This window comes from Meleagris gallopavo, chromosome 1, assembly GCF_000146605.3.
Source record: "Meleagris gallopavo isolate NT-WF06-2002-E0010 breed Aviagen turkey brand Nicholas breeding stock chromosome 1, Turkey_5.1, whole genome shotgun sequence".
Classification (NCBI taxonomy): Eukaryota; Metazoa; Chordata; class Aves; order Galliformes; family Phasianidae; genus Meleagris; species Meleagris gallopavo.
In genome coordinates, this window is record NC_015011.2 from 66,331,575 (window position 1) to 66,349,490 (window position 17,916).

General features: G+C 38.4%; 1 protein-coding gene across 3 annotated transcripts in view; it reads left to right on the forward strand.

The window, feature by feature from the left end:
• ITPR2 (inositol 1,4,5-trisphosphate receptor type 2) overlaps positions 1-17,916 on the forward strand; it is a 234,261-nt gene that overhangs the window by 167,227 nt on the left and 49,118 nt on the right. For all 3 annotated transcript variants that reach the window (XM_031555252.1, XM_010715644.3, XM_019616758.2), the window contains one exon: positions 17,056-17,163. In XM_031555252.1, the coding sequence (XP_031411112.1) occupies positions 17,056-17,163 (108 nt within the window). The remainder of the gene's footprint in view (positions 1-17,055; positions 17,164-17,916) is intronic.

Sequence of the window (17,916 nt, forward strand, 5' to 3'; positions counted from 1 at the left end):
GTGAGGATTTAAATGTTCAATGAAAGAAGAAAAATCTTTAGTTACACTGGTATAATGCAATGTTTTTTTCAATCAAGGAATGGAAAAACAGGTACTGAATTGTGCTCATATGCTTGCAGCATGTTTAAGTAGTAAGTCTTGTTATTATGTTGTTATGGATGACCACGTTGTACTCTTGTGCTGTATGTAGGACTGTACATAAGGTGCTTGTCAAAGATTGGACAATTTTTGAAAAGAAATTTAGCTTCTTACCTTGTATGTCTATTTATTCCTAGTATCAAAGCTTGTAATGAAAATTTACAAATCTGACAAATCAAAATGTTGGTATTTTATGTCAGCTCACGTTAAATGACCTGACAGTGTTGGTGACAATGAGAAATAACATTTTTGGAGTAGAATATACATGTAAAACTATGTATGTAGTAACTGCTGGGATCATTTTAGCAGAGGGGTCAGTCCTAAGGGTACATGAGTTAGCTAAGGTATAGCATAATTTCTGCCCCTATTCATGTGCTCGGGAGGCCCACAAAGCCCCTCCATAGCTGTTCCAAATGCCTCATCTGTTGTGGGTATTTTGGCTCCGTACACTGTAAAAACAACTATCTGTTCACAAAAATGACTTGTTTTAATCTGCTCACATTTCTGTAACTATGCATGCATCTGTTTACAATAGCTTTGCAGCCATGTCAAGCCCACCATCAAAACAGAGCAATGAAAGAGCAGGCAATTTGGGGCCTTTCCCTCTCCTCTGCTAATGAAAAGCTATGATTCTTGGCACAGGACTGCTGGTCCTTGACCCCAAACTCTTTCTCTTTGTGCCCTTTCATTCACTGTGGGATGGGCAGGATATGAACTTGGTCCCTCCTCAGTAAAGCCATTGTTGCAGGGTTCCTTTTCTGGCTCTGCTCTGAATACCCACTTCTACTTCGCTGTGTCTAAGGTGCTTATTGGCAGCTGGGCCTTCCACTTGGCTTAACCAACCTAATTTACATAGTGTTTCTTTGCTGTACTCCTTACAGTTTCACAGTCCACCTGATGTTTTTTTCCTACAACCAACATGTCTCGTCCATCACTCTCCTGACACTTGCATGTGACTGCTTGCTCTAGTTACAGCCTTTTGGTGCCTCTGTAGTAGCAGAATCAAGACCAAAAGTTCCTCTTTTTGCTGTTAGAGCCTTCAAACAGAGACAGTTTATTTTAGGGAGCCCAGACTTTCAGTTTTTGTCGTTGCACTTTTCAGGACTCTGATGGGTTCTGCATTTTGCCACCCCTACATCCTTCCTTGCCCTTCCTGTGGCTGCTTTTACCAGAAGCAGAAGGCATTCTTGTAAATGCTTCACCCACAGTGCATAAAAACTTTTAAATATGTTGCAAGCAAAGCTGAGATTTCTGTTATTAAATCACCCAGCTCCTACCTCAAATGCACATGCAGGCGCGCATATGTGTGTGCATGCACACACAGAAAAAGAGAGCCTGGGACATGGTGGTAAGATACTGGCTGTTAAATATGCCATGTCATGACAGTTACCACTTCACTTCCTCATGTTTCTCTGTCTTCATTTCTCCCCTTTACATTTTCGTCCTCGTCCAGCCTGCCACGTGCAGTAGTTGTGCTGAGTCCCCTGCACTGACTTTGGGGCAGTCTGGACACTGCTACTGTCTACTTTTTCTGTTCAGCATATTATGAGCACAGGGGAGAATGGAGCACCACTGAAAGAAAACAGAACTGAATTATCCATGAGGAACTACCCTGATTTGCACTCATACTCTGCAGCCTGGCTTTAGGGTATGGACTTATTCCAGATGTAGCTCTTCTGCAGCCAGTTATGGAAGAGACACAAACTGGTCCTTGAGGTTACATCCTTTAAAAATAAGCCTATTATTCCTGGATGAAGGCAGGTGACAATTATCTTGAAAATCCATGGAGAAGATTCTTTTTTCTGTGTCTTGTTCAAATGTCATGATCAGAGCAAGGCCTTGAACTTGACAGTGCTAATTTCTTACAGTAGTGTCTCGGGTGAATACCAGTGGTGTGCTACGGATAGTTCCATCAGTTCTTTTCAAGCTTCAGTCAAAAAAGATTGGTATGGTGTTTTTATTACTGTCCTTTTTAAAAGATCCTGTTAAAGCAGGTTATACTTTGTTTTGCAAAGATAGTAAGACCATCCTCAAAGAGACTTCATCTTTATATGATGTCTCTGTAGAGTTTACAAAAGCTTTTTGACATGGTAGCGCACAATGGTTCAATACTTACACTAATGCCTCTGCAACTGAGAGGTGAATAGGAGAATTAAGTTTTTATATGGCTACAAAAAAAAGAAATCATAAAAGGACAAAAAATTTTCTCACTTTTCTGGTGACTGCCTGTGCTTCCTAGCTTTTAGTTATAAAAAAGTATTTCAGTAGTTTGTAAACTAAAAATTCTCTATTAGAATTAACAGTATTTCTTTGACATTTGTGACCCCTTTATGTTTACTATAAAATAAGAAAATGCACTGGTTATAACCACAGGTTTCTATAGTTTGCATGCATGTATTTATATACTTCTGTTAACTGCAAATACTTTGGAGTGCTTCTCTGTGTTTTTCAGCTAGTTGCAAACTCTCTAAATCAAGCACAAAGCCCTAGCAAATACACTGTGCCTTTCAGAACGAGTTTATTCATGAGGCTCAGAGAACATTGTATAAATCTACACAGCTTCTAGTCAGCTTGCAAAGAATGCACTGTAATCTTGTGTAGAACAGTGTAGACATATCCTTGATCTAAAAGGATGTGAGTGAGTAGGAGGTAGGGAAGCAAACTGTAGTACTTCAACAAAATTTTCAATGCCTTGTGACTCCTTCCATCTCATTCTCAAAGCTTTTGCAGAAGTATGGAGGTGGTGACCTAGAGTGGCATCCCTTTTATGATGCATATTCTGAGGCTCTCAGACAAGCAAAATGTTACTTAATTTTAAGCACATACTTCAGTGTCTTGCTGGAGAAGGAACACAGGTCTTGAAATTCTACCTTTGTCCCTTTGTAACCCCAGGTGAGTAGGAGGAATCTCTATTTTTAGTTTTTTTTCTAATTTTATTTAAATCCCAAGGGAGTACCAAAACTACTTAGATAAATATGGTCATTTCCTAATGGCACTGAAACTTAGTGAAAAACCATTTCCTCCTACCTGTAAGTTTAGAAGAAGTTAACATTGCTTGATATCAACACGGGTATACACAATAAACAAACATGAACTCGATTGAGCCTATATTCTGGTTCCCTTTCATCAGTAAATTCTAAAAAAGAAGGTAAAAGAAGCAGTAATTGGTTGTGAATTGTAAGGCTCTTGCTGTATGTACTACTAAGCATACTGTAGCAATTGGAGGTAGTAAGTCATATACCTTTCCTTCAGGAGCTAATTTTAAATGAACTGAGCAAAATAAGTCATTCAGCCAAATAGATTTGTCTGTATAGAGAATGTTAATAGCATAATCAATACTTCTTTATCAAATATTGCAAACTTTATTAAAATAATCTTACTGCCGTGTTTACTTCATGTAGTATGCTGCATATCGGTGTAGGCACATGAGGAATCTTTACTAACTAGGCTTTTTTTAATAGGTGATATTGTTGGTAACAATGGTGACATCAATTTACAGCTCAGGAGTAGGGGTGCACTACAGGCTATTTTTTTACAAGTTGATATTTTTGACACTTGAAATCATTTGATAATGAGGCTTGGATACAGTACATTCACACAGGAGAAACTTAAGGCAGTTTTTAAAAAATGTTGCCATCCAAATGTGTAAAATTCTAAAAAGCACAAAGCCTTTGTTTCTGTGGCTTTCTGTTTATCACACCATCTGTATCTTCCACTTTATTTTCTGCGTCAATGTTGTGCCTGAATCCACATAGTTCTTGGGCTCTCTACAACAGAAGAGAGAAATTACAATAATAATAGTAATTCTAGAAGAATTAGCTTTGCCTTTCACAGATTTTGAAGCAGTTAAAAGCTTTAGTTAATTTTGATTCCCCCTCTCATAGTGTAGGTAGTATTATCCAGTCTTACAGATAAAGACACCAAGCCAGAAGCAGGTGTAGACAGCAAGTCATTAGCCATCATGGGAAGAGAAGACAGCTTGCCTGATCCCTAGTGCCTTGCTTTAACTGCTACACCGGGTTTCCTCTTATGCTCACTTGATCCCAGCTATGTTACTAATGAGGAAAATTGGCATGTAATAACTAGTATAGTTGACAGTTGAGAAGTGCATAATCACTGAGCACATTAATACTCCAAGAGTCTTTTAAAGAGATCATTGTAAAATAAATTTTTCAAATAAACTTTTCTGTGCTACTAATATTATGGATTGTTAAGGCAAGAAGAGTTTTCACAGTATAACATATGTAGGTGTGAGAGGGGCTGAGGGATACTGGATGGCTTCTGTTTTTTTTGTGGGTATTTTTGGTGTTGTAGCATGGAGCAACTGCTGGCTTTCCTTCATTGGGTTGTATTTTAACATTTAGACAGATGACCTTAGACCCTTGTTCCTTCTTTTCTCTTTTGTGTCCATGTATGTGTGCACATAAAACAGAATGTATTTATTAAAATATATACTATAAGATAAATGTAAATTCTCATACACATCCACTTGTCTTGAGTGGCATACAATTCAAGTCAGGACAAAAGATTCCTTTGCAAGAACTTGGTTAAAATGATGTGAGCAGATTTTCCATGGTTTAATATCTGGGGAGCATGAGAAGTATCAGTGTGAATATGTTCCTCCAGATATGAGATAGGATCACTGCCTGTAGCTTGTCCTTTGGCTTGAGACTCCAAAGCTTTCTGAACTAACAGTGTTGTTCCAAGCTGAAAAACAGTATTCTGCATGAAAGAAATCTGGCTGCAGAGAGGGATAAATTTTAGGTGACATTTGACTACTCAAAAAGAAGGAATTATGAAGAAAGTGGAAACAAATTACTTAATAGTGTGCATTTACTAGCACCTTCTATAAGCAAAAAGATAGCAAAGAAACAGCTAGAAGTCTGTTCAAGATAGAGAATGGCTGGAAGCGGTTACAACCCCAGCAGTCCATAGTGGGCATTAGATGACTAAAACAATAACATCATTGTTATACCTTGGAAAATATATGATCAGAAGCCAAGTACAAAAGTCTTGCATGAACAGTCTTTCCCCTTTCCTCTGTGTGTTTGCATGTTCATTTGCAACCTGTAGCATTTTTCTAAAAAAGATCTCCCCTTCCTCATTGGAACTCTGAGTTCCCAGAGCACTTCGCTCTGAAAAGTAGTTGTGAAGTAGCTTTCAACTCCAGCAGGGGTCCTCTAGAAGACCTAAGATTGTATGACTGCATTGTTTTGTGAATTTTTAGACCTGCTGACCAACAGTGTTTCTTTCTGCCAATCCTGTGTAGACATCTTGCTCAAAAATGGGACCATTAACCCCATAAGGTTCTATCTTCAAAAAGCATTAGGCTCTGCTGACAAAAAATTTAAGTTGATTTTGTTCCTTGAACATTATGGCTTAATTTGTTTGGATTTTTATAAACTCATTGGTGAACTCTAAAACAACGGCGTCTTCAGTAAGTGAGATAAGGATTTTGGAAAAAAGACTGAAATGCAAAAAGATCTGAGCTTGTCTGGTGTAAATGGATGTACTGTACCAGTATCGCTGGTGAAAATACAGATCCAGTCACATTTTGTATCACGATGACCATTTTCAAATTTTGTAGCTGATATGAATGATCTCTCCAGCAGCAGTTTTCAAGTATTCTTGGGGATAGTCTTCCCAAGCACCTGATGGCACGTGATGAAAAATACTAAATGTACTTAACTAAACAGGGCTATCTTTTGATGACAGTGAGTGATCAAACCTATCCTTCATGATAAATCTATCTTTCAGAATAAACAGCTCTGAGTTTGTGCAATAAGGATGCTCACTTTTACAGGACATGTGAAATTTTTGGAGCTCAAGGATGCTTTTTTTTTTTAGTAAAAAAAAAAGCCGTTGCTGAGATTTGCAGCATTTTTGTTTTCTTTTTGTTGTTGTTTTGTGTCTTTCTTTCAACAACGAAACTCTTACTGATAGCAGTGCCAAAACAAAGGGCTAATGGCGACCAGTCCCAGGAACCCGTGACTGTCAGGGGACTCGTATCCTTGACTGCCAGACCTGAAACTTCTCATAGAACTTCTATGCTCCACATGTTTTGTAGTTATCATCCTGATGAGACAGGCTATGGCATCAAAATGACACTGGCTAATTAAATGTCAGCAGAATCAAAATCTGTTGCAAGGCTTTTACACTTAGATTGCCAAGATTGAAACAGAAACCAATGACGCACATCACCCTCCTTGCGGCTCATTAGGATGGTATATAACTCTACCTTTAGCCAGCTGCAATATAGAGAGACAATATGGAGGCTGCTGCAGGGGCTTGACACTAATGAGCAACTGAAACATTAAACAAATGTCTGTGGCTGTTGTTAGGTCTCAGGTTAAAACCTTGGCAACTTGTCCTTCGTTGTTAGGTCTCAGGCTAAAGCCTTGGCAACTTGTCCTTTGATATTTTCTTTTTCTCCCCTTCTCCTTGGAAGTATTTTCCTCAGAACACTGCCATGACTTTGACAGAGATCTATGCGGGGACCTTTGTTCCCCACTGGAGTCCTGTTGACTTGGGTTGCAAAGAGCTGCTGGGATTCAGGCTAGAGCTTTTTTACTGCAAGCTGATCATTAGCTTAATTTCTACAGCTGTAGAGTAATATCAAGTGAATATTGTAGGTGTATGTGCATTTTATTATGTTTAGTATTAATGAGGGATGGCTGTGGTGGCTGTACGTTTCACTAATGCACAGGTGGTCCTCATATTTCTGTTTTGTGGGTTTCTTCTTTTATCTTTAACTTCTGTAATCCTGTGTTCTCGTGCTTTGTGGTTTACAAGATTTTTTTGTCATTGGGAAATATGTTGTATTGGTGTTGAGGCCCAAACGTTAGACCAGAAGAAATATCTTTTCTTTGTCAAATGTCTGCATTGTGAAATCTTCACATTAGTCTGTGGTTTTACCCTCAAAATTGGCTGTGGGAGAATGACATAGTCTTGCTTAAGATATTTTCTGCTCTCAGGCTCCATTTACAATCCTGCATTAGTAGTAAACATACTGTCTTTTTATTGCTCTCTGAAACAGCATAGACTGGGGAGAATGAGTTTAATTCTCCTTTGGTTCTTTATCACCAGCAGGACAGTTACTTAGCTTCCAATTTTAAGGAGTCTTCATTTAGCTTTATCCTCAGCTGGTCTGTGTGGGAATACCTTCACTGAAGGTAGGCAAATTATGCTCATTTACACTGGTAGAAAACTTAACCTGTTGTTCACAAACTTTACACCTAGCCTTCGAACTCCCTGCTTTGCATCTTGTATACAAAGTCTTTTATCATCACATTAGAGTGATGATATATAGACCAAAAAAAGCACAGCTTGACTTAAAGCTTCTCAGTTGAGTTTGCATACAGGAGAATTATGCTGAAATAAAAATCATTTAATTTGCAAAGAGTAAACTCAATCCAGAAGTCACTGAGAGACGATAAGTGTGGAACCACACAGTGCTGTCTTTACAAAATCACTCTTCAAAGTACGCTGCACTTTCAGTTGGCCCCAACTGCAGTGCTTACATATTGTCTGCTCAGAAATGTATGTAATACAGCTACTTTCTTTGTTCAGATTGCAGCAAACGCCCCTTATTAAGAAAGCTGTCTTACACGAAGTGTTGAATTGTAGTAATCTACTGTAGGTGAAGGCTTATTCTGGGCACAGAACTGGGACTTTTCCATTAGAGGTGACCTTCAAATGAACCAAAGTGCTCTTTTTCTAGTATATAAAGCACAGCTAAAGCATTTTACTGAGAGCTGTGAGGAACTTGCTTTGTTTGTTTGTTTTGAAGGGAAGTGAGGGTAGCCTTGGAAATATCATGAAGTCTGTTCGTACTTAATATTATCAGAGTAATTTTAATAGACCTCAGATATCTGCATGGTGAAATCCTACATCTTAATTAAAAACAGCGGGAGATGTCTTCTCTGAAAAAGACATACTTTTTTTACCCCTCTAAATTGTTCGATAGTCACTGACGTAATTATAGGTTAACAAAAATAAAGAGCATTAATCAGAATATCAAGATATGTCTGTTCCTCATAGTTGCTCTGTCTTAATTCTCATCTCCTCTGATGTCATAATTTAATTAGATATCTCAGTCATCATAGAGTTTTCCAGAATAGAGAAGATCTGAATTTGCTACCTTGGTTGCTTTCCTCTTTGTTTCACTTATTTAACACAGCACAGAATAAAAATGCGGTCCACTTTGCACTTTTTCTGGGACAACTGTAGGAGTTACTGATTAAAAGTGTCCAGAAGCAAAACAGTTTCTCTGCTGTGTTATGTATGTAAGTTTCAATATTAGTTTTATGAAGGGTTTGTGGTAGCCTTAAACGAACTTGAACTTTGCAGATTTTTCTTTCTGTGAGTTTGCCTGCAGAGCACCATTTAGCTTCTAGTTGGTTGGGTAGAGCAATGTTTGTGAGCATTTCATGAGGACTGAGATGAATTTTTTCCCTCTTTTTGATCTCCCACCTTGACCTGTGGTTTCATAAGTACCAGGTGAAACTGTTATCCTGACAATAGTAGCCATAATACAGAGTTGGAAAGAGCACTTCGCTATTTTAATTTCTCTTCTCTTTATTTCTATGCCCTAAAATATTTTTAAAGACATTTTTCCCTGCTAATTGAAGAGTCGGGCAAACATTCAACAGCGTGATTGGAAAAACTGGAAAATCTCAGCACTGTAATTATATGAAGGGAGACATCTCTCATTCGCAGTCCATCTCCATACTTGGCAACTGTCCTGTTTCATACCCCACAAGGTATGAAGACCCTTGTAAAGATTAGGAAATTCATGTCTTTTGTGAATTAGAGAGCTTGCAGCTTCAGCTGCTTACATGCTACTTTAGTCTGATATGATTTTGACTCTAATAACAAGGTTATAGTTTTCTGCGTGTTATGGAAATACCTGACCAGGAGAGGGATACTAACCGGGTTGTCTATGAACAGACTTACTACTTCACTATAGATGTAACAAGTATGAGGGCCACATAATGACCATATCTCAAGTGTTTTAATTGTGGAGGCTGACTGAGGACTCACACCGCTTTACTGAGCTGCCTTGCTGATTGATAGCTGACTTATCTGAGCTTGTAGAACTGCTTGTACAGTGCCACTCTTCTAAGACGTAAGAGCATGAAACAGCTGGTGGGTATGCCACAGACTGGGCAGATGAGCTGCATCCAGATCAGGGAGTCACAATGTACAAAATACACAGTAGAACTGTTCTGCACGTGCCTGAAATGAAGCTTAAGGTGGGAAAACATGAGGAGGGACCTGGAGATTGTGCAAGCCTCATGCTTCAAGTCAAAGGCTGATCAGTTTGGTTAGAATCTGGAGAAAAGTTGGAGCCCATTCTGAAAGTATTAAATCATGAGTTACTTTCTCCTCTGCGCTTGGTGCCAGAGGAAGGAAAGTTGTCTGGCAGTCAAATTCTGTTCTTATGGCTGAAATAAGGAAATGTTGTCATTTCTAGGGCTTAAAGACATCTGTCACAAGCAGTTTCTCCTTTTACTTGTGTGGATAGCTAGCCTTCCTTTCTTTAGAAGCCATGTGATAGGTAGCAGTAGATGAATATTTTCCAAAAAATCACTGTTCTGAGTAAGAAGAGAAGCTGGAAATTGAATGCTTGAGAGCAAGCAAAAAGGATGTTTGAGAGTTTCTCAAAGGCCATATCATTCACAGCTCTCTTATCTCAAGTTTATGTATTTATTTTGTATGTGTGTAAAGTGTTTGTGTCTTTCAGAGGTGAGCAGTTCTCTTGCTGTATGGATTTGGGATCCATATACTTGCTGCTTTGTTGTTGTTCTAGATCTTTGTCAGACTGAGTTTGTACCATGCTGATGAGCGTATTAATAAGGTCTTATTTTGTGTGCAGTGCTGTCAGCCTTTCATACAGTTTGCATGTAGCTGAAGTTTTGCTTTTTATTATAAGGTAAAGCTCTATTCTTCTTCCTTTTCCATTCAACTGTCTTGTTATCTTCCGATAATCATTTCTGACACTTCCATTATCTCCATATGTCCTTCTTTCCTGTACTCCTCAAAATTTTGCTTACAGTATTTGCAGGAGGCTATCTACAGGTACAGTTCTCTCATCCTGTTGGAACACAGAATCATACACTTCTGTCCACATCTTATGTTCAGTACAGTCAGTGTGCACCAAAAAACAGATGTAATCCATGTATGCATTGAGCCAATTTGGCTAATTTTGACACTGTTGTCCATGACAGTCTATGTGTATTTTTAAGAGGTTTGCATACCCTCTTCTCCCTCAGATTAATTTTGTTTTGTTTCAACACATTTTGTCGGCAGATCTGAACTCCCCCCACATGCGTAGTACTTTCTTTCTCTCCCTCTCTCTCTTTTTTTTCTTTTTTTTTGCGAGTAAGCTTTGCCTTTGAAAGAAATTGTAAAGAAGACAAATGGAAGTAAAGCTCGTTGAAATTTTTGCAAGTCATTTTGTCTTCTGTTTGCTTTCATCAAGGATAAAAGAACAGCAAAACCACATCAGAAATAGCAATAAAATTACTGTGGGGGCTGCAAACATAATAATGATAGAGATCACTTAACTGTGATGGTTTCTCTTATGCGATAATGTCAAGGTGTTTTATTTCTCCTTAGTCTGTGAGGTAGTTCACTAGTATCCACAAATTTTAGTGCATGCCACATGGAGGCCAGTAAGGAGAGGTGGTGCCTTAGAAAAGTTACACAAGGCTGTGGAAGACCCAGCAACAGAATCCAGAGTCTGGACCACCCAGGGCCATATTCGTGTACCGCAAGCCATCAGGAGAAGATTAACTTGAAACCCTTTTGGTTGCTCTGTACAGTATAATCTTCTAAATGAAATCAATGAATACTTGATTTGAGAGTCTCCCGTTGCTCCATCCCTGCTGTTCCTAATGTTTGTTAACAGATTGCTTTGTGGTAGAGTGCAAAGGTGCCGCTCTATAAAACTGTAATGACTTCTGGAAAGGAAGTTGCCCTATGTATTGCAGAAAGCACCATTCAATTTTGATTGGAACATGGGGAGTTGAGAAGTTGTTACTACTGTTAGTACAGCCAGCTGAAATAAAAATTTCTGCTCAGCTATAGTTAAAATGACTTTCCTTTTTCTTTGCTTTCTCTCTCTCTCTCCTTGTTTACCACTGGAATATGAGTGTTTTCTTTGCCCTGGGCGGGGAGCTGGAGTACAGTAAGGCCCTGACACTCAGAGGAAAAGTATCTCATTTTCTGTCTCCTGTCCAGTCGTGGGTTTCACCCATTCTGTTTGCTACTCCCTTGACTCTCTCTTTGTGTTGTTTCTCAGTCCTTCGAAGTTTTCTTGTCAGTCCTCAGGCAGATTTTTAACCTTTCTCTCTAAGTAGAAAATGAAGTGTTTGGTGGAATGGCTGGTGTTTTCCCCGCTGAGGAGGTCTGGTGGCCAGATCTCACACTGCCCGGCTTTGGGAGCCAAGGGACTTGGGGAAAAGAGGAAGGGACTGCAGCTGTAAATGAGCACAAGTTAGTGCACAGCAAGGTGAAACCAGTCTGAGTAGATATAATATTATTGCTACAAGTTAGATTCTGTCTATTTTCTCCCTGGTGAAAGAGCAGTGGCTTTTAGGTTTGTGAATTATGCTACGGTATCTCTCATTACTGAATAGGTATGAAGATAATTTACAAGAAATCTATCTGATCTCACTCATTGCATGTCAGGTCTTTGCAAACAGCTCTTGCCTCACTTTCCCCAAGATCTACAGGTTATGAACTTCCAGGACTGTCCAGCTACCTCTCTGTGCACTGGCATGCCAGGCAAGGCCAACTGGCCCAGCTAGCAAGCTGAAGTTGGAACTTGGGGTGAGGGAAGAGAGGGCATTGTGCAGTGCTGCAGCGTGCAAGGCTGACCAGTTCCCTCGCTGCTGTGAACCCCAGAAGTCAGCACTTGCTCCAGCTGCTGCCTTGCCCTTCCAGGCCTGCCTGTGTGCCAGGAGTAAGTTGTGCTGCTGTCTTCACGGGTGCGAGGAGAAATTCAAGAGAAATAGTGGCAAGCGTAATGTATACAGAGGTGAATTTTTCTTCTCTAGTCTTCAGATTTTTGTAATACTTCTGAAGAGAACTGCTTTAAATATAAAGTGCTTCATGGCACAGAAACTATTTATGTCTTAGTTTGTATTTCTCAGGCAGTTATCCAGAGCTTATAGTAATACTTTGACCTTTTCTAGAGAGCGAATGTAACACATTTCACACTTTACCAGTAAACTGATTCTTCCACGAAAATAATACCTGTTTACAAGGCACTAAGCTTCACCCATTTAGACCTTTTTGTGCTGTTCTAGTCATAAATATCATCTTTATTCCACAGATTTGGTAGTCTCAAAGTGCTAGAGAGTGAAATTGATATAAATGGATCTCACGGATTTCAGCTTGCTGTTTCTAGCTCATATTTAGAATACTCCTGTCCTTTTGGGGGCCCAATGCAAAGCCTGGTGAAACTGGCAGGGATTTTGGCAACTCTCTCAGCAGCGTGCTAGGTCAACCTTCAGTGCAGACTATGCTACAACATTTGAGTTAGAACCAGGGACTGACTTGTCCGCATAAAAATACAGAAGGGGTCTGTGTTTTACAGAGATAATGAAAAATGGAAAGTTACTTTGTCTTTTCCCAGAATTTTTTCTACAGACACATGTATATATACCTACATATTTTGGCACACCAATCTAGTAGCCAAATCAATGAAATATTGAGAGTCTGATGGCATGAGAGTTCACGGCTTTAAATCACTTTTTCATAGAGAACATTAAAATAACTGCATTTATGTTTCAGGAAATCTGTAAAGTAAAATGCTTGCAAGAAATGCATATATTGTTGATGGCAAAAAATGTCTGCTGTCTTTTTCCATGCTGCTGATCATGTGTGTAATCCCAAGTGACCATCTGATGTGATTTTATAATTGTTTTAAATGAGGAGTTCAGACTAATTATTACTTGTAATTCTGTCATTCCTCTCTAGTTTTTCTTTATTAATGACAGCAGTTGTTCTTGATCTGCTCTAAATCTTTTGCATTTTGTTCTGATGTTTATTATGGTATTTTCCAAATTTTTGAAGCAAAGGTCTTTCAAGATGAAGAACAATCCTTCCCTGGGAACTGACTGGAAAGCCAAATGATCTTTATTGATATAGATATTGCCTTACACTTCCCCTCTTTGGAAATCACTGCTCCATTATATGTTATTGCTTCCTCTTCCCTAAATGCCTTTGTGAGTAGTAAAGTACAGTGTTGACATTTAAAATATCATCACTGGCATGGTTGATAGATGAGTGAATGACTGAGAGAGTTCCCTCCTCGGAGGTGATTTTTTTCAGGCTCCCTGCAGATTCAGGCTCTAGCAAAGGTTATGTTTTGTATCAGTTATGCTCACTGCACGTTTTTGAGCTTTGCCTTGCAAATCTGAATGGGGCTGTGGTTTTTCCTGCAGTCACTATAGTCCATGCCCATCTAGTGTCTCGTCCATCAGCTGCCCCGTAAGACTTGTGCAGCACTTCAGGAGCAACACAACCACATCACAGGAGTTAAATGTGAAAAAATGTCAGTCAGATCTCACACAGTTTTTATGTGCCAGTCACAGACTGTCACCTAGAGCGTACTGCCAGCTTGGATAAGCTGTTCATGTTTGATGTTACTGTTTGTCACTACATTGCTATTTTCATTGCTGTTTCTTTGATCTCAGAAATAGTTCTGTACTGGTCAGGAAGTCTGCTGGCACTGTCCTATTTGCCCATGTCTGCCTTTGAGTTCATTACACGACGAAGGAAAGATATGAAATCACCGCTTCAGGAAACACCGTAGTTGCCAAATAACATAGCATTTAGTAAACAGTTCTTAAGTGTTACTGTGGGCCTCTGCTTTATGTCTGAGTTTTCAAAGATTGCTATTCACACCATTCTTTCGTTGATGTATATTTGGCAATACAGAAATATTATCAGCACTTATTTTGTGGCAACTTGGAAGAATCCATCACACATTAGAACTGCAATGCAAGAAGAAAACAGAGAACTACCCTTTGCCCTGAAGGGAAAGGTCTCTCTCAAGGTCTAGATTTGCATCTAGAATTGCAATCTAGAATCTAGACTGCAGGAGGTCAGTGGATACGAAGAGATGGGAAGTAGAAAGAAATGATGTTATGAGCACTTGTGGTCTAGCACTACAGTTGACAGATGTAGATAAATTTCACTTCTAAAATCTTCTCCAGCTTGGTCAGCAACTCTAGAACAGGAGTTTCTGACCTGTTCTTCAGATCATTTTGTCTAATGCTAGCGTCAGGAAGCCCCCAGATATATATGATGCTAGACTGTGAACACATCGACTCAGGATGGTCCTGTGGTTTTAAAGACATAGCTGTTGTTCATTTAAAACCTGATAGTGAAGTATGCACTGCATCAGCTTCATCTCAGATCACCAGCAGTCTGTAAAGTCGGTGCTGTACTGGTCAGTCCCACTACATCACAAGAGGGCTGAGATGATTTTCCCTTCTAGCACATGTGGTAAGGGAACTTTTGATACTGACATTTTTCAAGACATGCTTCTACATTAAGAGTTATAGACAGTTAAAAGCAGATCAAGAATTGGTATCTTAAGATTTTGTATGTCTTATAAGTGATATTTCCAATTCTTTGTACATTCAAATATATTTAGAAATGAAGAGTTTTGTACTATTAATGTGAATTTATAAATCTGTATATGTCCCTTTCTCCAAACTGGTAGTCTTTTTAATATGAGAAGAATTATCAATATATCCTTAATTTATCACTTATTAGATTATCATAATCTAAATGGTTCACATTAGAGAAAGAGGATCAACGTGCAAGCAAAATTCCTCTGTATTGCAGGATATGAAAAATAAAATAAAGGAATATATATGCTTTTATTTGTGCTAATTCTTCATTCCAAGCACGGTGTGACTACATTGTCTAGTCTGTTCTTTTTTTTTTATGTCAGAAATTACAGCCGAAGTAAATGGCATTTGGAGATGGACAATTAAAATAATTGAGTAACAGAGAGTCTTCTGTTTGAGAAAAGATGTAAAACATAGGGATTTTTTTTAATTTAAGGAAGGCACAAGTAAGAGAGAACATGACATTAGTGTTCAGAATGATGAATGATACAGAGAATGTGAATGGGTGCTCTTGCTTGCCCTTTCTTCAGTACAGAAGCGGAGGGACATTCAATAAAGCTGAAAAACAAAAGTAGTAGCACTATTTAAAGACAGTTTTTAAGCAATAATTACCTTGTTTTCACAAGCTTATCTTGTTTCTTCATGATGCTGGTGTGGGGAATGCAAGATATCTGTGGAAAATTAATTCAGGTTATCCTTCTAAACAATTTTTGTGGACATATTGCAAAGTCTAGTTCAGGATATATGCCTAATTCCTTTTAGCCTTTATAATAAGTGAAAGATGCGTGAGACAAAGTATAGGTAGTGAGACTATCTATATATTTACTAGATAAAGCAAAATGTAGATATTCAAAACAGACATCTATTGGTGATGGAAAGGACATTGCTCTACAGTTGTCCTCCCTGTGATTTTTACATGTGTCCCTGAAGTATCTGCTCGTGAGCCTTTTTAAAAGACTGACATTCTGCCACTTTGGCTCAGTGCTTTTCTGGAAGGTTCAAGCAGATTTCTGTCCATGAATAATTAGTATCAAAATTCAGAAGAAAATGTATTTTGACCAGTCTTATTAAATAGAATAAATTATGTATGTATCTCACTCCCACCATTCTTGGTTAAAAAGAAGATGGTGAGACTTGCAAATGGCTTAGGAATGGATGTGATCATATTTTGGTTAAATTATTATATCTATTTAGTTACACTGTTACTTTTAGGCTTGATCTCTGACACTTTTTTTGTAGGTTTGTAATTACTTTTTAATTCCTCAGCATACTGCTTTATTTCACTTACTACAGTTCTTAGCCACATGTGGTGCTCATCAGTCTAAACCCTTGTTCCTGTTCCTTTCATTTCCACTGTCTATGTCTAGCCCGTTGTACTAATGTTTGTGTTATGCTTATGACCTAGATCATGGCTGTAAGCTTTTTATTTGCGTGTCTGTTTCCTCCACCTTAAAATGAGAAAATTTGTAATCTTGGTGAAACACCTCAGAGTTTCTATGTGAAATCCACTCTCCTATGTAGAGAAAACTGCATGTTTAGTACATTTCCTTATGCCTCCTGATTAAGTCTGTGTTTCTCACTGACCTAAGAGACGTCATGAATGCATTTGCTGATACTGTCAGTATTGAATTTTGTGCAATTTTGAGTATTATAAATATTTGCAAGATTGGATATATTTTATGAATCATATATGTATCAGTTCTGTAAAAGTTTTTATGAGGAGTTGCATATTTATGTGTGTATGTGTACTAAGTATATAAATTGTACACTAAGAATATATCTGCCTGCTAGTGAAGTCCAGTTGCCTCTGAAACAGTTACCTGTGTTATCATGGCAGCCCTGTAATGCCATGCCAGAACATAGTGAAGAATAGCTTAGCCACGTGAAATAACAGAAAAAAATTAATTGTATGTGTAATTACCTATTTTGAAGTATGCAAATTTTATGTCTAAACTTAAGTCAAAAGAAATATTCAATCTAGTTTTTTTTTATTTGTCAGACACACTCCAAAATACATCTAAGCTGCTGGCAAAGCTGCCACCCATAAATCTCAACCGGAGACTTGCTGCTAAGTTTTAAAATCTATATTATTTCTATTGTTCTCAAGTGATTACATTTTTTGTTGTTATCTGTGGATAGAGCCCCACTGGGTTGAGCATATAAGTATATGGGAATGGGGGGAGGAGGATTTGTGTTAGTTAAGTGGAGATGATAAAGCTGAAAACATAGCAGCAGGACATAAATCAGATTTTTATTCTTTTTCTAGTTGGCTCGTCACAATAAAACATTGCAACAGATGCTGAAGCCAGGGTCAGATCCAGATGAAGGAGATGAAGCCTTGAGCTACTACGCCAATCATACAGCACAGATAGAGGTAAGGAATTGCTGTCTAGAAGATTGAGTATGAAACAAGTTTGCATATTGTACAGGGCATGTTCAACTCTCTTTAGACTTCTGAAAAGCAAAGCTCAATCAAATGTATAGATTATTTATGAGAAGAAGAAAGTTAACTGCTATTCTTTTGGCTACGGGAGAAAAAGGAATGTACCTATTTTATATAGGTACATTATATATTGAAAGTAACTCCAAGCTCATTTTACAAAAGCTTTTTTTTGTGTTCTCGAACATGTTTTGTTAGGGGAATAATGACTATAGATAGTACCTGTGTCATGAAGTCAAGAGTAATCTTGTATGATACATCACTCAAATAAATAATGAGTTCTAAGCCAGTGATGCTAACCAATCAAATTAAAAGTTTGGCTGCAGTACAAAGAGGTTTTGAAGCGATATAAACATTCAGTATGGCTTTTGTTTAAAAGAGCCTGGCTCTGTCTGATGCAAGCACCTTGAGTCTGTAGCTGCTAATGAGGTAGGCTACTGTTGACATCCTTATCTGTGCTAGCCACCAATCTTTTTGCTGCTCACATCATAGAATCATAGAATCACCAAAGCTGGAAAAGATCTCTAAGATCATCTAGTCCAACCATCCACTTACTACCAATATTGCCCACTAAACCATGTTCTTAAGTGTCACATCTACACATTTCTTGAACACCTCCAGGGATGGTGACACAGTACATAGCAACATGGCTGGCTCTGTGGCTGTGGTGGTTGTTCAGAGGGCAGT